Here is an 18,247-nt window from a genome sequence, read left to right on the forward strand (position 1 = left end):
GTCCTATCATCAAGTTTCTTTTTTGAGGATCATGCTGAGCTATAAATCTACTTACTGTGCGTTATTTTCAATACAATCATGTGACGCTAATGAAATAACGTCGTTGTCTAATAATCAAATGACCTAATCTGATACAAAACGAATACATTTTGTTCTATAATTTGAAGGTACTGTACAGAGCTTTGGAAAAATGTTTTGAGTAGGGGTTGCTGCGCCCTCGTCTGAATACTTGAGATGCAGAGAGGCTGTCTAAATCCTGTCCAAACCAAATCTACCACACAACAGATCGACATGGAGAAAATACTCTGGCACACTATCATAAATATTATATAGCTCATGATAATCTCAACTGGGAGAGGTGGAGTGTATGTGGGTGATAATTTGGGTAAAAATCTTTAAAAAAAACTAACTATTTCATGTTATCTTGTGATTCATTATATTGAATAATTATTATATTTAATTTCCTGTGATTGTACAGTTTGTGAGCACACTTTGTCCATGTTACGCAGCCTTTTTGACAAAGCTTTCCATCCATGAATATGTAGAAAACCTATCAAAACCTACCTATTTTTTTGTCATGAAAACAAGAGACTTTCTATCAGCACAAAAGGTCAGTCAGTGGTTGATTCATTTCATTCGTTTAGAAGCATCTCACACACACACACAAAGGCTGACATGAACACACAAACCTCCCATCTTTACCTTCTCAAAGAATGCTTTAAATAAACGGAGCGGACAGACAGGTTTTCCCCAAAGGGCTTCGATTGTCAAGGCGGCTCAACTGTCATTTATCTCACTGACACATCGGACCCTCGCCGTCACGTTCAGTCGTACAGCCTCAGCAATGCAAGAAGGGGGTCGCCTCTTTTCTAAAACAACCGTCTCTACTCTCTTAAGAGCATCTTTTTACACCTGATCTCAACCTTTTCCCCCCCGAATAAAGCGTCATCCTCAACTTCTCCAGCGGTTATTCTTCCCGCTGTCCCTATCACAATATCACAACTTTGCCAAACCTTTTAGAGAGGAGACATTTCCACCTGCAACAAGCCCTCTCGCCCTCAGACAGATGACTCACCCTCTCCAACCTTGTTCAGACCATTTATTTTTCTCGACACTTCCCCGTTGATGGATAGCATGTGCCTCTGTTGTTGTGGAGACGACCTGGATATGTTTCCACCTGACTCAGGTGTCCTCGTCCTCACAACAACTCCATATGTCCTTTCCACTCAGCGCCGGTCTTTTCACCAACTTCCTCTTTTTGCCTCTTTTGTAGCAGCACTTGGTTCATAAAATGTCTGTATTCACAATCAAACCTTTATTTAAACTCAAAGAACCATTGAGGTTGCCCTCGTTTACAATGATGTCGAGTCACAGGCAAGTTAAATAGGACAAAACACAGATGAGAGTAAAGAACGATCAGTTAAAACAGTTACACATTAAAGGGAGGTTTGTGATCATGGTTTTACATTTTCCATTGGTTAGTAGAGTATTGTATCAGTCCAAGAAGTTGGGGCCTTTAAATAAAAGACTGACTTTCCAAATTCAGACCGTGCTCAGGGGACCTTAAGCATAAGCCAGTCATTTGAGTGAGTTTCATAGGGTCCAAAGTTCGAACCCAGCATCATAGCGATGTAAGGTGGTAGCTTTTCCTTTATAGATAAACAAATGCCAGTGTTTATTACTCTGCCAGAAAAGACCAACCCTCCTTATCATACAGGATACAATGGTGAGTACAGAAGCTATCACCAGTAATAAATCAGAGGGAAGCATGATAGACCGTGTCTAGTGGTTTGAAGAGTGAAAGCAACAGCATTTCTATAAATTACATCCTCATAATCCAAAAACTGATAGGGAAACTGGTTCTGTTGCTGTGAAAGAAGCCAATTTTGTGACGCAGTGTGCTGACAAGGTTGTCTTTAATGGTATTTAAATGTAGATTTCTCATCAAGCCAGATGCCAAGATATTTATATTCAGTAACTCTCTCAATGTTGGATCCATTCGCAGTGGATGTATGCATACTATTATAATCAATGGCTCTAGTAAACAGCATGGTTTTTGTTTTGTTTGCATTAAGTACCAGTTTTAAGATTAATAAGAGCATCTTGTAGAGCATTAAAGGAAAGTTGCAGGTTCTTAATGGCTAGTTGTACAGAGTCAGCAATGCAATACACAATAGTGTCATCAGCATAGAATTGGACTTGACAGCCACTCGGTGAAGAGACGGTATCATTAATATAGACAGTGAAGAGGACAGGACCCAATATTGAACCTTGAGGAACACCTTTTATTACCAACAAGAACTCAGACTGGACACTCCCCAACTTCACACACTGAAGTCTCTCAAACAATTCATTCTGAAACCAATCACAAGCCTTTTCCATCAAAGCCAATACTGTATAACCTTTGTAAGAGTGAAGGATTATCAACTGTATCAAATGCTTTTGACAGATCTATAAAAAGGGCAGCACAATGTTTCTTATTGTCTAAAGCGGATACTATATTGTTTGTAACTAATGTAATAGCTGAAATAGTGCTGTGATTAGCTCTAAATCCAGATTGGTGTGGACTTAATACAGAGTGGCTTGAAAGAAATGCCTTGAGTTGATGGTGAAATTTGCTTTCAGTACAGCAGTGGAGTGGCTTTTTCTTTGGCTTTTTCTCTTATAGTACAAGCCTTCAGACAGGATTTTGTCAGAAATATTAAATTGTCAAGATTTGGCAGCCAACTGAGATGAGCATTGTGGCGTTACTTTATGTGTCTTTGTTTCTTTTTTCATCTGGTTTGAACTCTCCAAACTATAACTCTTTGCACTGCAAATGATTATATTGTTTCTGTTACATCTACTATTATAAAACCATATTGCGTAATAATTTGGCAAAGTTGCAAAATCCACTGTCAACACTTCTGTTTTTAAAGGGGATATAAAATGCTTTTTAAGATTAATGTTACAATGTTGGATGTTTATGTTAAACATGGTCAAAGTTCAAAAACTTGAATTGAACGTATGTAGAAATGCTGCCTGCAAGTCAAAAGTCAGGGCTTAAGTCAGCTCTCACGCTCCACTTGCAAAGTTACCTCTACTTCCTCCTCGTGATGACGTTATATTGTTTCTTCACGCCCACAAACGATCATCCCTTCTGTAGCCTTTGTTGCTAAGGTTGTTTCATGGGTTGTTCTTGTCGTCCAGTCACGTATTTCAGATCTGATTCAAGATGTATTTGAGAAGGTCTTAAAGAGACAGGAGCTAAAACGGCCTGTTTCAGACAGAAGCTGAACTGAGGGGCTGATTAAAGGGCCAGTATTAGATAAATAAAGAGTTTATTGAAATGTGAACCATGCAAAGATAAACAAGTAGGGCCCCAGAATAAAAATATAGACCTGGAAATGTGCATGACTGGTCCCCTTTAAGATAAAGGCTTACAACTGCCTTATTCTGAAGAACAGAAAACTGTATTTTATGTGGATTGTTGACATTTGACGGTGCATTCTTACTTTATACTACAAGTGTTGCTGGAGTTTTGACATTTTTTCTTAGTTTCTTACATATTTGCAAGATGTAGAAGCTTAAGAAAGGTTAGAAGGTTAAAAAAAATACTGATATATAACACTTAATACTCAAATACAGGAGAAACAGCAGCTGCATTGTTCCAGTATGCGTTGAAAACATGCTTTTACACCAAAGTTAGCTACTTTTAACCATCTTCCCAAAAGCTTTTATTTCCAATTTTTCCTCCCTCCTCTGTAATTGTGACGGACAGCTGACATCGCTGCAAGTTTAATGACGCAAACAGCAGTGTAGTGTAATTGAAGGCAGTTTTCTATTGCCAAGAGGCTTCTGCAAGACACTGTCAATTTGTGAAGAAAGGGTACTTTGTTGCTTCATTTCAAGGCTTTGCATCATGTTATCCACATTTTCGTGTGTGTGTATGTGTGTGTGTGTGTTGCTTAGTCAGCTCTAATATGAGAGCAGAGAGGAGAGAGAGAGAGAGAGAGAGAGAGAGAGAGAGAGTGTACTGTTGAGTGCTTACACCTGTGTCACATTTACCTGTTTTATTTGTTCTCTTTTTGTTTGTTTTTTGTTTCTCAGATAACATTTACCTAAGAAAAGGTAAGCAGCTGAACAGCGCTTCTGACTAACTGCCCTTCTCACTAGTTGCTAACATAAAATCAACACTGTGTCAACGTTAGGCCTCAGAGCTGCATGTACAGTGTGCTTCCTCCTCCTCCTCCTCCTCCTCCTTCTCCTCTTCACCTCTTTTACAGGAAGTGACCTCACAGCTCAGTTGCCATGCCTTGCTTTTTTTTTTTTTCTTGCATGACTCCCTTCTAGCTGAGTGCAGAGTGAGTGTGTCTTAGCAGAGTGATAACACACACACACACACACACACACACACACACACACACACACTGCTGTTTGTGCCTGCTCCACTGTAAGAACAAGCTGTGTTTGTATGATAACTCGCAGCAGCTCAGTGAGAAATGTGATGCTTTGATAAACAGGCCTCCTCTCATGTACAACAAACAAACAAACTGTGTCCTACACCAGAAAAAAAAAAAACATGCACAAGTCGAGCAAAGACAGGTCAGAAATGTAAAAAAAAAAAAAAAAAAAAAAAAAATCGTGTTTGGCACGTAAAGTCAACATGTGTCACCAGACTGGCCAGGAACTTTTTTTTTTCTTCTCTCTCAAAGGAAGACATTAACAATAACTGCTTGCTAATTAATATATCAGTTGATAGTTTATTCTTTAATATATCAAAGTTATGTTAGTCAGGGTGATTTGTAAAGACATTCCACAGACAAGATGTGTGTTTTGGATAAAAAAAAATGAGAAAAAATAGGCTGCTCCAGTACTGCTTCCCTTCCTGCTTTCCTTAAATTATTTTATCATTGTTTATTGTATATTAGTTTTCTACTGCGGATGTTAGTTGGTGGGTAAGGATGTAATGATGTGAGGGTGTTGTTCTGTTTTGAGTTAATCGTGATATGACTAACAATCTATAAATAATATATTAAAATGAGTATTTAATGTCATAAATACTGACAAATGTAAATAATGTGCAACAACAGCTAAAGCATTTGTTTTACAAGTAACATCAGGAGCCTTGTAAGAAGTATTTCAACATTTTGTATATCTAAAGTTAAAGACTGTGTTGACAACCTTATTTAAAGTTGAGTCTAAAAGTGCAGCACCATAGTGATGTTCTTTAAAGGGTTTTTTCATCCAAATTTAAGAAGCACTCCCTGTGTAAACTGTTGACAGTGAGCTCTAACAGAGACGCTATTTCTGTAAAGTTAGTGTTGAATCTTTAAATGTAATTTTTCAACACTGTGAGCACCACAAACCACATCTGTTCACTTTCATTTTGTCGAGCTGGAGGCAGAAATCTTGAAGATAAATATCTCCAAAATCATCTGCATGGCTTGACGCCACTAGAGGTTAGTGATAAAATATGTCCATTTCACTCATTTACACTGAAAGTATTGGCATCATTATTTTATTTATGAGACTTAAATGAATAATCAAGTATCAAAAATCAACTTTTACTTGGCGCATTTTGTTAAAAAATTAAATAAAATACCAGACATTAAATGTACAAATAATAATGATAAAACTTTGATGATGTCAGTGAAGGGGAGGCCTTCACATAAAGCTTTAGTGAGATTTATAAAGCCGACTGTGATTTTTTTTTTTTTTTCCACCTTGAGATCTTCAGGCAGGGAAATTTCACTATGAGTCAGCCAGCAGGAAGCCAATCACATCCGATTGGTTGTTAACGTTGCTCTAGAAGAAGCAGAAGCAAACGTCTTCCCTCAGTCTCACCTCCATAGTTTCGGATGAACTTTTTACAGACTTCCCTCCCTTTAAGTTACAGTCATCTTGATTTATTTTCCTCTCAATACGAGAGAAGACACAACCACGATACATTCTGATTCGAAAAAAGGTCTTTTTTTAATTCAGCAAATCGCATAACAAACACACCTAAATCCCTCGTCAAACTCGCTTACTCACAGTTGCCTCACTCATGAAACTCACCCAAACACACACAAACACACACACACACACACACACACACACACACACACACACACACACACACACACACACAGTCTCCCTCTGAGCTCCTCCACTTCAAATGCTCCTCAGCTAACTCATGCGTTCAGCAAAGCTTTTGTGCTCATCGAATCAGCGCCCTTGTTAATCAGCGACCCTGTTTGCAAGAACAGCGCGCGAGTCTGCAGAGCTGCGAGCGGCTCTGTTGCGTAATTTGCTAATTTTTTTTTTTTTTTTTTTTTTACAAATTAAAAAGTCATTTGAAAGACAGTTTAACAGGATAAACTTTGTCGATCTTTCCATCTCACTCATAATTACTTAATATTAGTTGAAAGTTATTCATATGAGGCCACTGATGTCATACTAAATTATTAAAGGATAGGCAGGTGTCCGTATGAGCAGTGAAAGAGGTTTTTTCCCTCGCTGTGATCGTTCCTCCTGTTCATACTGGCTGTTAAAAGATCCTTTAAATGTGCTTTCAATGTAAGTGATGGAGGCCAAAATCCACATTGTGTCCACACAGTCATTTAGAAGTTGATGTGAGGCTTATATCAAGTGGATATCTTCCACATTTACAGACTCTTAAGCATCAAATTCCCTTTTTGTGTTTCCCTGTTAAGCTGCAGTGGAAGTATAGTAACAAAAAGAGGGATTTTGGCACTAAAAAGACTGTAAGATATCTACTGAAGCTTCACATTAGCTTCAGATACATTTTTGTACAGACTCTGGATTTTGTCCCCCATCATTTACATTATGAAGGGATCTTCTAATGAACAGGAGGAATGATTACAGCAAGAATCATCTGGTCTCCTCACTGTTGATTTAAGACAGACATGAAAAATTGTGAACTCGTCCTTTTAATGTGCAGGTTTTAGATAAAATTTGGTTCATTTCTTCAACATTTTACAGCTGCTTGACAACTTTAAAGTAGCTGTTTTGGTGATTAAAGGCAGATCTTGGCAGGAAAATCTTTTTCTCTATAAGCTTCTGGCAGGTGAGCCAAAAATGTTAATTCACCCAGCGCAAATATAATCCAACCTACTTTACATATTTATGGTATTTTGACTGTATATGAAGCCTCGAGGTCAGACTCAAGGAGGGAATCTTTCTCAGACGGAGTGGAGTTTCCGCCGTGAATTCCCTCAGTCTCTCCTTGTGCATGTGCATGTAAAGTGCGCCTGCGTGCATGTCGGATACATCCATCCATTCATGTAAAGAGAGCTTTTTTTAGGCTACATCACAAGTTTGGTGATGTGGTAAGGTAGCTGCTCGCTGAACAGATCCCAACAGAGGTCATTTGCATAATGAATTCACCACAGTGCTCCCTGCCAGAGCCTGCTGGAGATGAAGCTCTGAGATAGACCTGTCTTCTGTTTTGTGTGTGTGTTAGTGTGTGTGTGTGTGTGTGTGTGAAGGGTAGTGTGGTGTTTGAAGAATTGAAGGCTCAGGCTCATGCTGACAATAGGATGGTGTTGAGAAAAATACAAAGGGCTGCGTTGCTTTGGGTGTGTCCCTTGTTACCCTTCAGAGCCGGTTGCAGCAGCAGTTCATAAGTTCAAACTTAAACAACGTCCACAAAATCTGAAAACGCCGGCTTGGCGTTGTAGTGTGTGCAGGAGAAACGGATCTTTGTGGAAACGCTGTCATATCGGTGATAAAACAGATGGTTGCAGTGGCTTTTCATTGGAAGATGTAGGAGGACAGAATGTCAGGAGGCTGTCGATAGTATACGTTTCTTCTTCACTGGTTTTCTGTGGTTGAATAAATGAATAATTATCGTTGGTTAGCTTAGCATAATCTGAAATGTTCTTTTCACTGTAAACTGCATGAACACTACTAATCCTAAGACTCACGTCTTTCTCCTGGTGCACAGATAGAAATAAAACAAAGTCAGACCTACATTCTTGATCTACTTTACACGAGACGTCAGAAACTTCTGCAAGTTAAACTGAAGAAACACTTTGAGGTCTGACTGAAGCTGGAAGACTCACTAAAAACAGACTTGAATACACAACATTAAGTCTACAAACAACCTATAATGAAAAACTCTGCACTGCAGGAGCCGGTGTTACAGTAGAACGGTACTTTCTTCATTCAAAAAATGATCTCTGAACGCAAAATTGTTGTCGACTTCTTGTGATGTAATTTCCAGAATGAAATCGTATATTTAGACGAATGTGGTGGTTACTGTGCAATAAACCTGCAAAATAAAGGGACTGAAAACTGAGCAAAAACAGCCTGAAGTTCAAATGGTTGAAGTCACATTTGAGACAATCATTAAAACAATCATGTATTGATTTTTGTCCTCTGCGGCCGCACCCTCAGTCATCTCATTAACTGAATGAGAAGGCTGCGTTTTGAACACTTTCTACGATAAGCAAACAGAAGACGGTCGGTCCGCCAGGCAGACAGCTCTAGTTCGGCCACTTCACCTGCTGTAATCTCCAGATTTGCATGACGCCACAATGCTTATGTGTTTGTTTACTCTATAAAACAACGTATGTGTGTGTGTGCGTGTGCGTTTTTGCATTTTTGTGTGATTGGGATTCATTTTCATACACAGTTCGTGACCTGAGTAGGTTTTTTTTTTTTTTTATGAATGGAGGATAGAATCACAATAACCCTCACAAGCACACACATCTTTACTAGCATGTGCTAGAAGATCATGAGCCTGCAGGGAAAGCTCAGGGCAGGCAGGAAAGTTGCAAGGAGCCGGAGGACTTAAATTGATGTGTGTGTGCATGTGGGTGACGTTAGGCAGCAACATACAGATTCAGTTACTCGGTTATGGAGGCTTTGGTCAGCTGTAGAATGAATGACGGGGTGTCAGCTGTTAATTTTGCTTCCTTTTTATAGTTTTTTGTTGCTGTCCTCCAGTATTTCACTGCTATTGCTTGATGTCTTTGTCTTACAGTTTGGATGCTCTGTTATGGTGTGTGTGTGTGTGTGTAATGATGCTGATGTAGAATGAGAGTGTGCGCCGGTTTCGGTGCTTTGTTCTAAATTGTTTGCAGGCGCTGTAGCTGGATGACAGAAACGGTGATGTAGACGAGGACAGAGTGTTCAGAGAGCGGTTGGATGTATGTCGCATGTATGACAGGTGGACTTCAATTCGATTGTGTGATGAGGGTGATGCGCCATGTTTCCCCACATACAGCTTTAAAGATGATTGAGTTGATTGTTTGCCTTTTGTTCCAGGTTATTGAAAATAAGAAAGTAAAAAAAAAAAATGAAACAGTAAAAATGTGCAAATAAACAGAAACATCCAAGCATGCATACACGTAAAATCACATGTACATACACACATACTGTACAAATTCAGTGTGTTCATCCTTCAGACCCCCGGCGTCCTTTGCAATGGACGTCACATGTATGGTGTGGTTTTTTGTTCTTTTTTCTATGTGAATATATGATTTACATAACTGTCCTCTGGTTGGTTATTTAGTAGACCCTAACTAACCAATCAGGTGCAGGTACTGCCCAACTGGGTGACATTTCAAAAAGTCACACCACATTGAAGTGAAGCATGGCTGCAGTACGTCAGGGCCTTCAAAGTAAGTAACTTTTATAACAGCATTATATATATTTTTAAATATTTATTTCTTTTTGATGCATTAAATATAATATTTAAGCATTGAATTTTTTATTTTAAGCTTTATATATCTAATAGCACAACAAGTTTTTTTTTTAAAAATCATTGTCCATTATAGTGGTCATCAGGTTTAAAGAGAGAAAGTCTTTTTATATTATGAAAATTAAGTTTTGACATTAAAAACAACATATTGGACCACAGGCCCAACTATGATGATAAATCAGAAGATGTAGAGAAGCCAGTCTGTTCAGGGAAAGTACGACACACGCAAGGTGCACCTGTGTTTTGTGACTCACAGGAACTGTTTCAAAGGCTGCTCACTGAAAGTGGCCAACATGCTACGTGAAGCAGAGTAGCGGACTTTTAACGACCGTTTAGCTGGAGTTTACAGATTTAATTGACTATATACTGTAACATGTGTGTGTCTTAACGAGGATAAATTAACTAAAGCCGACTCTGTGGGTGAGTATTGTCAAAATGAACAGTTCCAAGCTGCTTGTAATTACAATTTAAATTCTAAATTAAGAGTTTTATCTATTGTAAAGTAACAGTGGGACACAGTTCGTTGCATTTGCCATTAATTTTATTACTTTATGTGATTTTACATAAAAATATCCCTACTAATATTGTCAGATTGATTGCAAACATGAAGCCTAAGGTGCATTTGTTTTGCTGTGGAAAGGGTATTCATTTTTTTTCTCTGTTGAGGTCTTAAAAAGCATTAAATTTGATTTCAAAAAAAGTGTGCAGCAACCCTGTAATATCCCCCCCCCGCCCGCCCGCCCGCCCGCCCGCCCGCCCTGTCATGAATGAGGCTATAAAAATGTTAACAATATGGCGTCTGAAACCGTCCAGGAATAATTCAGCCAAACACAACAGCCAGACGTCTCTCAATAAACACACTAATTGCACTGCGTGGCATTTTACATGCGGCCGCGTGCTGCAGTCATTATGCTCATGGCCTATTTGGAAAAGCCTGTCAGTTAAAATGGAAGTAGGTAATTGTTTGAATTGACTTGGCTTTTTTTTACCCTTGTGCGTTCAGGGGGCTGCTCATCTCCATGCCAGCGCATAATGACTGGATAAGACAGAGGGGGAATCAGGCGTAATTTGCTCCTATTAACTCTGATTAGAATCTGTTGCACTGCTGTGATCGCGGCTAAAAAAAAACACACAGCGCCGATTTTTCTTCTTTAATTATAACATTGATTACCCAAAGTAAAGCTTTTAAACGAGCTTTGTGCACAGAGCTTCTTTTATAGAGAAGAGGAGCTGGTAGAATATGCAAATATCAAGATTCATACATATATATATATTCATATTTGCTTTTTTTTTTTTTAATGCTAGATATTTGCTTGTAGACTCCAGCCGGCTTTGGTGCAGCCCTGGGCCTCTGGGGGGTTATCAGGAGGAAGGGGGAGGCTGGTTGTGGGATAGTGAAGAGTGTAGAGGAGTATGGGAGAGGAGGAGGAGGAGGAGGAGGAGGAGGAGGAGGAGGAGGAGGAGGGGTGTTTTGAAGATCTCCTCCCTCAAGGTTAATTATGCACTTATTGTTATGTGAAAGTCAGGCTTTCACCTCTATGTGTCTGCTGCCTTCAGGATGGAAATGAAGAAAAAATAGGTAATTATTTATATACAAAGCAGCGTAGTATAATGAAACCGCGAGAGGTGGGAGGGGGAAAAGGGTGAGGGGGGGCAGAGGGGGAAGTGGGGAAGAAAAAGAGGGAGAAAGAGGAGGGTGAGGAGGTTGAAGTTTGCATGTTTTAGTTTCAGCTGCTACCATTCGGCTCTAAATGTCTTCATGACTAATCTAGGCAGGATCTGTAAAAATAGTTTATCTATTTCTGCACACTTGAGGTGTGTGTGTGTGTGTGTGTGTGTGTGTGTGTGTGTGTGCACTTGCAAAGGTCCAGCAGCAGCAGCAGCAGCAGCAGCAGCAAGGAAAGAAAATAGTCTCACAGGAAAAAACACTATTATTAAACAGGCATACGGAGAGCGTTTGGGCCACAGAGACGTTCGCTGTTCACAGTAGCATCACAGGAAAAAGCCTCTCCCATGTTGACAAGTTGATTTACTTGCCAGAAAAAATCCACAGTTGTTTATTTGATTCGGTCAGGACTTCTGGAGTCCGAAGCCATGAGAGGATTTTTTTTTTTTTTTTTGATTTGGTCTCGTAAGTCAATTATGTATTTAAAATCCTGAGCAGCCTCCGTGGCGCTAACTGTCAGCCGTATATATCCAAATCTGTGATTCGGAAAAGGGATTATTACAAGTATAATAAGAAGGTTGAAAGCACTTTTTCTAAATAACTCGTATGAAGTGTGTTTCCAAAGCAAACTAGAAAAGAAAAGTGTTGTAAAGAACTACAAAGTGCTTAAAAAAAAGAAGAGAGAGAAAAAGAAGATTCAGCCTTCAGTTTTTATGGCAGTATATGAGAGTTTGACAGTGCTCCAAAACTCTTGTGTTAGATTTTCACATTTTGATGTATAATGTGTGTGTGAAGGATGACTTTTTTTTTTCTTGGCTTAAAAACCACAACGTCTCACTCTGTTAATAGCATCACCCACTTTAGCCTTCCAGTAAACTACACTGGACTGAAAAATAGAAGCACATGTACTCTTAAGAGGCTGCACATTTTGAGATTATTCAACACTAAAGAAATGTTCAGAATGAAACAGAAAGAACTCCAAAAAAGGCTAAATGTAAAAGTGTGTGAAGTGAAAATGAGATTTCTTATAATGTTCTTTAACTGGGCTGTCAAACATGTGAAATATGTGTGCGCTAAAGCCAAATTTGAAGCATCGAAAGGGTTTGAAGTGTCAGTTTAAGTGTTAAGTTTTTTTAGTTCAAGTGTTCAGAACTGTTACTACTTTTATCAGGAGTGAAGACGTGTCAGGATACGATGAAAATGACTGATAGGTCATCGTTTACGTCACGCAAAAATGCTTAAATGTCATTAATCAGAGCAGCTCGTCACACGACGGTAAGGGGAAAAACCCCAAAACTTGTTTTTACAAGTAGGGAAAAGCAGAATCGAATGCAGAGCAGATTAGTAGAATGATTCATTTCACTATCAATTAATCTGGCAGTTATTTCTTTTTCAATGAAATGTCAAAAACAAATGAAAAAGTCACCACTTCCCCTTGTGTCTTTAAACTACAAGTCCAAAACCCCAAAGATATTCAGTTCACTATTATATAAGACAAAGAGAAGCAGCGAATCGTCATTTTAGATGCTGTGAACAGAGAATTTCTAGCATTTTTTTCACTATTTTTACTTGGAAAAATGACTGAAATGAGTCATCGATTATCAGAATATTTACTCATGTCTCAATGTCTCAGTCAGTCACAGTCAGGAGGGGGGGGGGGGGGGGGGGGGTGTCAAGAGTAAGAGCTTCAGCAGTCAAACATCAGCCTCAAGTTTTAGTTTTAATTGTGTGATGTGCATCAAATTGAAGTTTGTGTAAAGTTCAACGTTGATCAGAGAGACGTTTTCAAGTCATTATAATCATATGTTGTTATTGCAAAAAACATCTGGCAGTGTTAGAAATCAAAAGCTGACATCTCTCAGTATTTTAGACCTTTAATTCAGCACTTTATGACAGCTTCAAGTCTTCTTAGTTAAGTCTCAACAAGCTTAAAACGTCTAAAAACATGTCGTCACTTTGGCAAAATCGAGAATTTTATCCATTTCAAAGTAAATCTACAACACAGTCAGATGTGCAGGTGGTAAAGGGCTCTGAATCAGTTAAACTCTGCTGTTTACGTGCTTCGTCTCAACCGTTAGCCAAGACTGGGGGAATGTAAACAAACTACAACCTTGACAAACGTGGTAAACAAGGTCAAAGGTCAGCTTCCTCTCTTGACTCAAAATCTTTATCAAAACTATAACAAGCAAAGATGTGGCTTCCTTATTTGTTCATTATCAAAAGGTCAATATTAAAGGCTTTACATTGGAAATACACGCCCAGTAAATTACAAGGAAACCGAATAAAAGTAAACAAAATATATATTCTGAGGAAAACAGGCTTGTATGTATATTTCACTTTCACTTCAGTTGCTTGATGCTTATCAGCGCTGCAGGGAATGACACTTCTCATTGCGTGTTGTAGTCATTTTGTAACTCTGACTCATTTGGCAACATTTCAGTGACTCCAACAAGTGCCTGCATTTGTGGAGGGTTTTTTGTGTGTGTTTGTGTGTGTGTGTGTGTGTTTGTGTGTAAGTCGCTGACTAACAGGAAGAACATGGAGGACACTGAAGGCCACTCAGCATCTTCCTTGGAATTAGAAGCAGTTTGGAGAAGAAGGAGGAGGAGGAGGAGGAGGAGGAGGAGGAGGAGGGGGAAAGGGATAAACAGGAGGCTGATATCGGGAATGAAGGGCAAACGAAAAGCGAAGGAAGCACACGAAAGCAGGAATTACATAACACTGTTGCACTGTGGGAAACAGGAAGCAGACATAAACCACATGTCCCTATGCAAATTTTCTGGAACTTGGATTTTTTTTTTTTTTGGCGTGGATGTGTGAGCGTTCGTGTGTGATGTGTTCTTGTACCGGCGATGTCGTGGGGATTTACCTCCTATGTGGGGATAAAAATCTGATCCCCAGGAGGTTAACGAGGGAATGGATTCTCTCTTCTTTCAAGTACAAATGTTATTTTGCATGATTGATAAGAAGATTAATGACATGCAACCCCTTTACTTTAGGGTCAATGATTCCATATAGTAGAGACAGTTTGTTAGATTTACATCCAGGAGCTGTTTTTTAAGTATTTTGGGTCGTCATTCATCAGCAGATCGCAAGTCTGTTGAAAGTCTTTGAGGTCTTTAGATTAGAGCTGCGACGATTAATCGATAAGCCGACAGACGGAAAATGAATCAGCAGGTTTTCATAAAATTTTCAAGCAAATATTTCCTGGTTTCAGCTTCTCAAATGTGACAGTTTGATTTTTGCTTCGTCATATATGACAGTGAATCGAGTAACTGAAGGTTTTAAGACTGTTAGTCGGACAAAACAAGCAAATTGAAGACGTTCTCGTGACTGCTAAGAGGTTGTGAATGCCATTTTTTCCACTATTTTTGAAGCGTTTTATAGACTAAACAATGAATCGAGAAAATAATCTGCAGTTTAATTGATAATGAAGATAATCGTTAGTTGCAGCCCTACACTCTGGACGCTGACGAATAAAGTTTTTTTTCTTTCAAAGCTGCGTTAACAGGGTTTTTTTTACATGACAGAAGTCCTTTAGTACAAAGGCCTGATAATGAATCATTAAACGAAGGCTGTGAGGCTATAAAAGTCCTGCCTGTTGTGTCTTGTCTATTATTTTACGAGGTAAAAGTCAAACCAACTCATTTTTGTGACTCAAGCGAAGAGCTGCATCTAAAGATTAATCTGTTCATTATTTTTCTTATTGTTCGATGTATAAAATGTCCAAAAATGGTGAAAAATGTCAATCACTGTTTCCCAAAAGCCAAAGGTGACGTCTTCATTTGTCCCGACCAACAGTCCACAAAGATATTCAGAAAATATTGATATTAAGGAAGCTTGAATCAGAGAATTCGGACAGGTCTTCTTAAAAAAAATGACTCAAAACATTTAATCAATTAATGAAATAGTTGCCGATTCATTTTCTGTCAATCAGCTAGTCGTTGTAGCTCAGGTAGTGGATATAGTTGAGGTGAGGATACGCCTTCAAGTCAATACAGAGTCCTCACAAATGACAAAAAGTGTGTTGGTGAGAAAGACAGATATTTGTCTCGACTGATGTAAGTGCTGTCCATTAGCGTCATAGACATGTTTGGTTTCTTATTTATTGGGTAAACAACTCTCAAGATTGTTTTTAAAAAGAGGAGATCGCTCTCAGCCGGATTTGTTGTCTCCTCAGTTAAAAATGACTCTGCTGCTTGCAAAAAGGGACGCTGTAGTCACTGTAGCTCGCAGTAAACAAGGTTGTCTGCAATGAGGACAAGTCAGAAAGCCGAGAGAAAAATGGGAAGGAAATGCTAACGACGAGTCTATTAACCATCCAGGCAACTGTTGTGGTTAATCTGACAATATTATGGGGTTTTTTTTTTTGATTTCTAAAACCTCATCAAACCTACACAGGTGTTTTCCCTTATTGTATTTGACACAGAGAGCTGCGCTCAATTCACATCTCCTGTCGCACCCGTTAAGGCGGGACGACTGCTATCATTCCTATTGATTCTCTGACTAAGGTGACCTCAAGTAATCCCTGTTATAGCTTAAATCAAACAACTAAGCAGAGGTTTAATCAGCCAGAATGACTGAAAGCACATGTGTGGGTGTGCAGAAGTTCCTGATTTCAACCCATTAAATCACATTCAAACTGAACAGAGGATATTACTACACTTGAACATGGATTGATTGTATTATAGCATGTGTAGCATATGTGTTTTTATCAGATTCCTCTATTTGTCCATCTGATATTTTCATTAATATTAGTGTTCAGACTGCCGGGAAAGTTCTCGTTCTTTCTTTCCCTCAGATCAGTTTCATAATGTCACGTTGAATCTGACGTTTTCAGTTCTGATTTGCTCTGCTTTGTGGTCTTAAACCTGAAATGAATCTAATTTGCGGCAGTTTGACCTCAGTCTCGACAGTCATTTTGGATTCATGCACTTTTAACCGCTTATTAACAGAGGAAGTTACTAATAAAACTAAATAAACTTTTGATATTCTGAACTTCTGGATGAAAACCTGTTTCTGTTCCCGTCACCATTGTGAAACAGCCACAACTGCTCCACAGAAAGCTGCGACTACACGTCTTTTGTTTTCTGTTTGCTCAGATTTGCAGCTGTTTTTTAAGCATATTAACATGGAAATGACACCATTCAAGACCGCGTTTGTCAGCGTCTTTCATTTTGATGTGTTTCCTCCCGCAGAAACCGTCCAGATGTGATGTCTTTTCTTACTCTTCTTTTGCATATGCAAGCCTAAAAAAAAACCAATCTCAGCTATAATCAGATTTGAGCGTTAAGGTTTGCAGTGTGAATGAAACCATTGAGGCTTCAGACAGAAATAATGTCACCTAAAGAAATCTCAGAATACTGGGATTTTCCTCTCCCTTCTTTTGCATAAAAACGATTCCATTCGGAGACACTCGTCCTTAAAATATTTCACATCTGCGGTAGAAAAGCTGTGTGTTTGTTTTTTGCAAGTATATGCATGCACTTACTTATGCATGCTGTTCTCTGGCGACTACACTTAGCAGCGCACTGCGGTGGCATAAAATAACACTTTGATTGTCTGCATGGTTTTTTTCAGTCTCTGTGTTGTGTTTTTTTTTTTTTTTTTTTTGTCTCTTTGCAGCCATCAAGGAGAAATACAACGACTGGACCGAGTTCCTGGTTCAGGACTTGACCGGCTCCAGGACGGCACCGGCCAACCTGCTGGAGGGGGTGAGCGAATCATATGTTCTGCAGTTCAGAAACAATTCCCCGGAAGCTAAATATGATGCTATAAAGGAAGAAAGAATAAAGACAGCCTCATTTTGAATAAAAGCAATTTAGGGCTGCAACTAAGGAGGAGAATATATTTTGTTTTTAGTTCACTGCAAAGAAAAACGTGGGAATTTGCAGTTTCTTATTTGAAAACAGTGAAAGTAGTTGCAGTTAATTAATACATGTAGACTTTTTAGTAGCAGTAGTTCTGTAATAATAAAAAAAGGATGACAAAACACTTGCACAGATCAAACTAGTAGCAGCTTTATTGATTTGGAGAATTGTGCAATCACTTTGTAATCCTATTGTATTGTATTTATTGGGATAATGTGCAGTTTTAAACATAAATGTTAACATTTGATGTACTGCACCAAGAGTTAGCTTTAAAAAGGTAGTTTTCATCTGCAATCCCTTATAAATAAAACATATAAAAGCACAATAACAAACAGTACAAAGCAAAAAAAAAAACACACAGGACACATAATACAAAGCTACAAACAACAGCACATCACATACACCCACAATGTCAACTAGAAATCAATAATGTAACCTTGTCAAATTAAAAGCAACATTATTTGAGAACTCAAATTCACATCATGAGCTGTTCTTTTCCAGCTCACATCACCTGCTCTTGTTTTCATTGGGGCTAAAACTTTATTTTTATCCTCAACGATTGAGATCATCAGCCCGGTTTATTCATTTTTTTGGCGAGAGACTTTTCTGAAAAACACATCAGCGCCTGTAGTTGCGTAAAAAATGAGAAAATGTAGTTATGCAAGTCATAAGGAAGCCAGCGAGGCCCATATCAGATATCAAAGGAACTACTTTGTGTCTGTGTCTGTTTATCTTCTCACTGAAATCTAATAGCTTGTGTGTGTGTGTGCGTGTGAGTCACGTACAAGTATTTATTGTTTAAAATAGTTGAAAGTAGAGAGGAAGTTTCTGTTGTCCTGATACATTTGCTGATACATTTCTATCTGGAGTTTGTAACGTCGTAACTGCGTCTCTCCGGAGACAACACTCCAGTTTTTCCCGGGTTTCTCTTGTATTTCATGGCCATTGCCTTCCTGTCGTGTTGTTTCCCATAATCTGCACGTCCCTCAAACTTTATGATGAATAATCGAGGGATGAGTA

At 38.8% G+C, this 18,247-nt stretch overlaps 1 protein-coding gene across 2 annotated transcripts in view; it reads left to right on the top strand.

Moving 5' to 3' along the window:
• sfmbt2 (Scm like with four mbt domains 2) overlaps positions 1-18,247 on the top strand; it is a 55,088-nt gene that overhangs the window by 17,939 nt on the left and 18,902 nt on the right. The window contains exons 5-6 of one of the 2 annotated variants that reach the window (XM_044343807.1): positions 4,090-4,110; positions 16,983-17,071. In XM_044343807.1, the coding sequence (XP_044199742.1) occupies positions 4,090-4,110; positions 16,983-17,071 (110 nt within the window). The remainder of the gene's footprint in view (positions 1-4,089; positions 4,111-16,982; positions 17,072-18,247) is intronic. The other variant, XM_044343808.1, reaches the window with a different exon arrangement.

This window comes from Thunnus albacares, chromosome 23, assembly GCF_914725855.1.
Source record: "Thunnus albacares chromosome 23, fThuAlb1.1, whole genome shotgun sequence".
In the NCBI taxonomy this organism is placed as follows: domain Eukaryota; kingdom Metazoa; phylum Chordata; class Actinopteri; order Scombriformes; family Scombridae; genus Thunnus; species Thunnus albacares.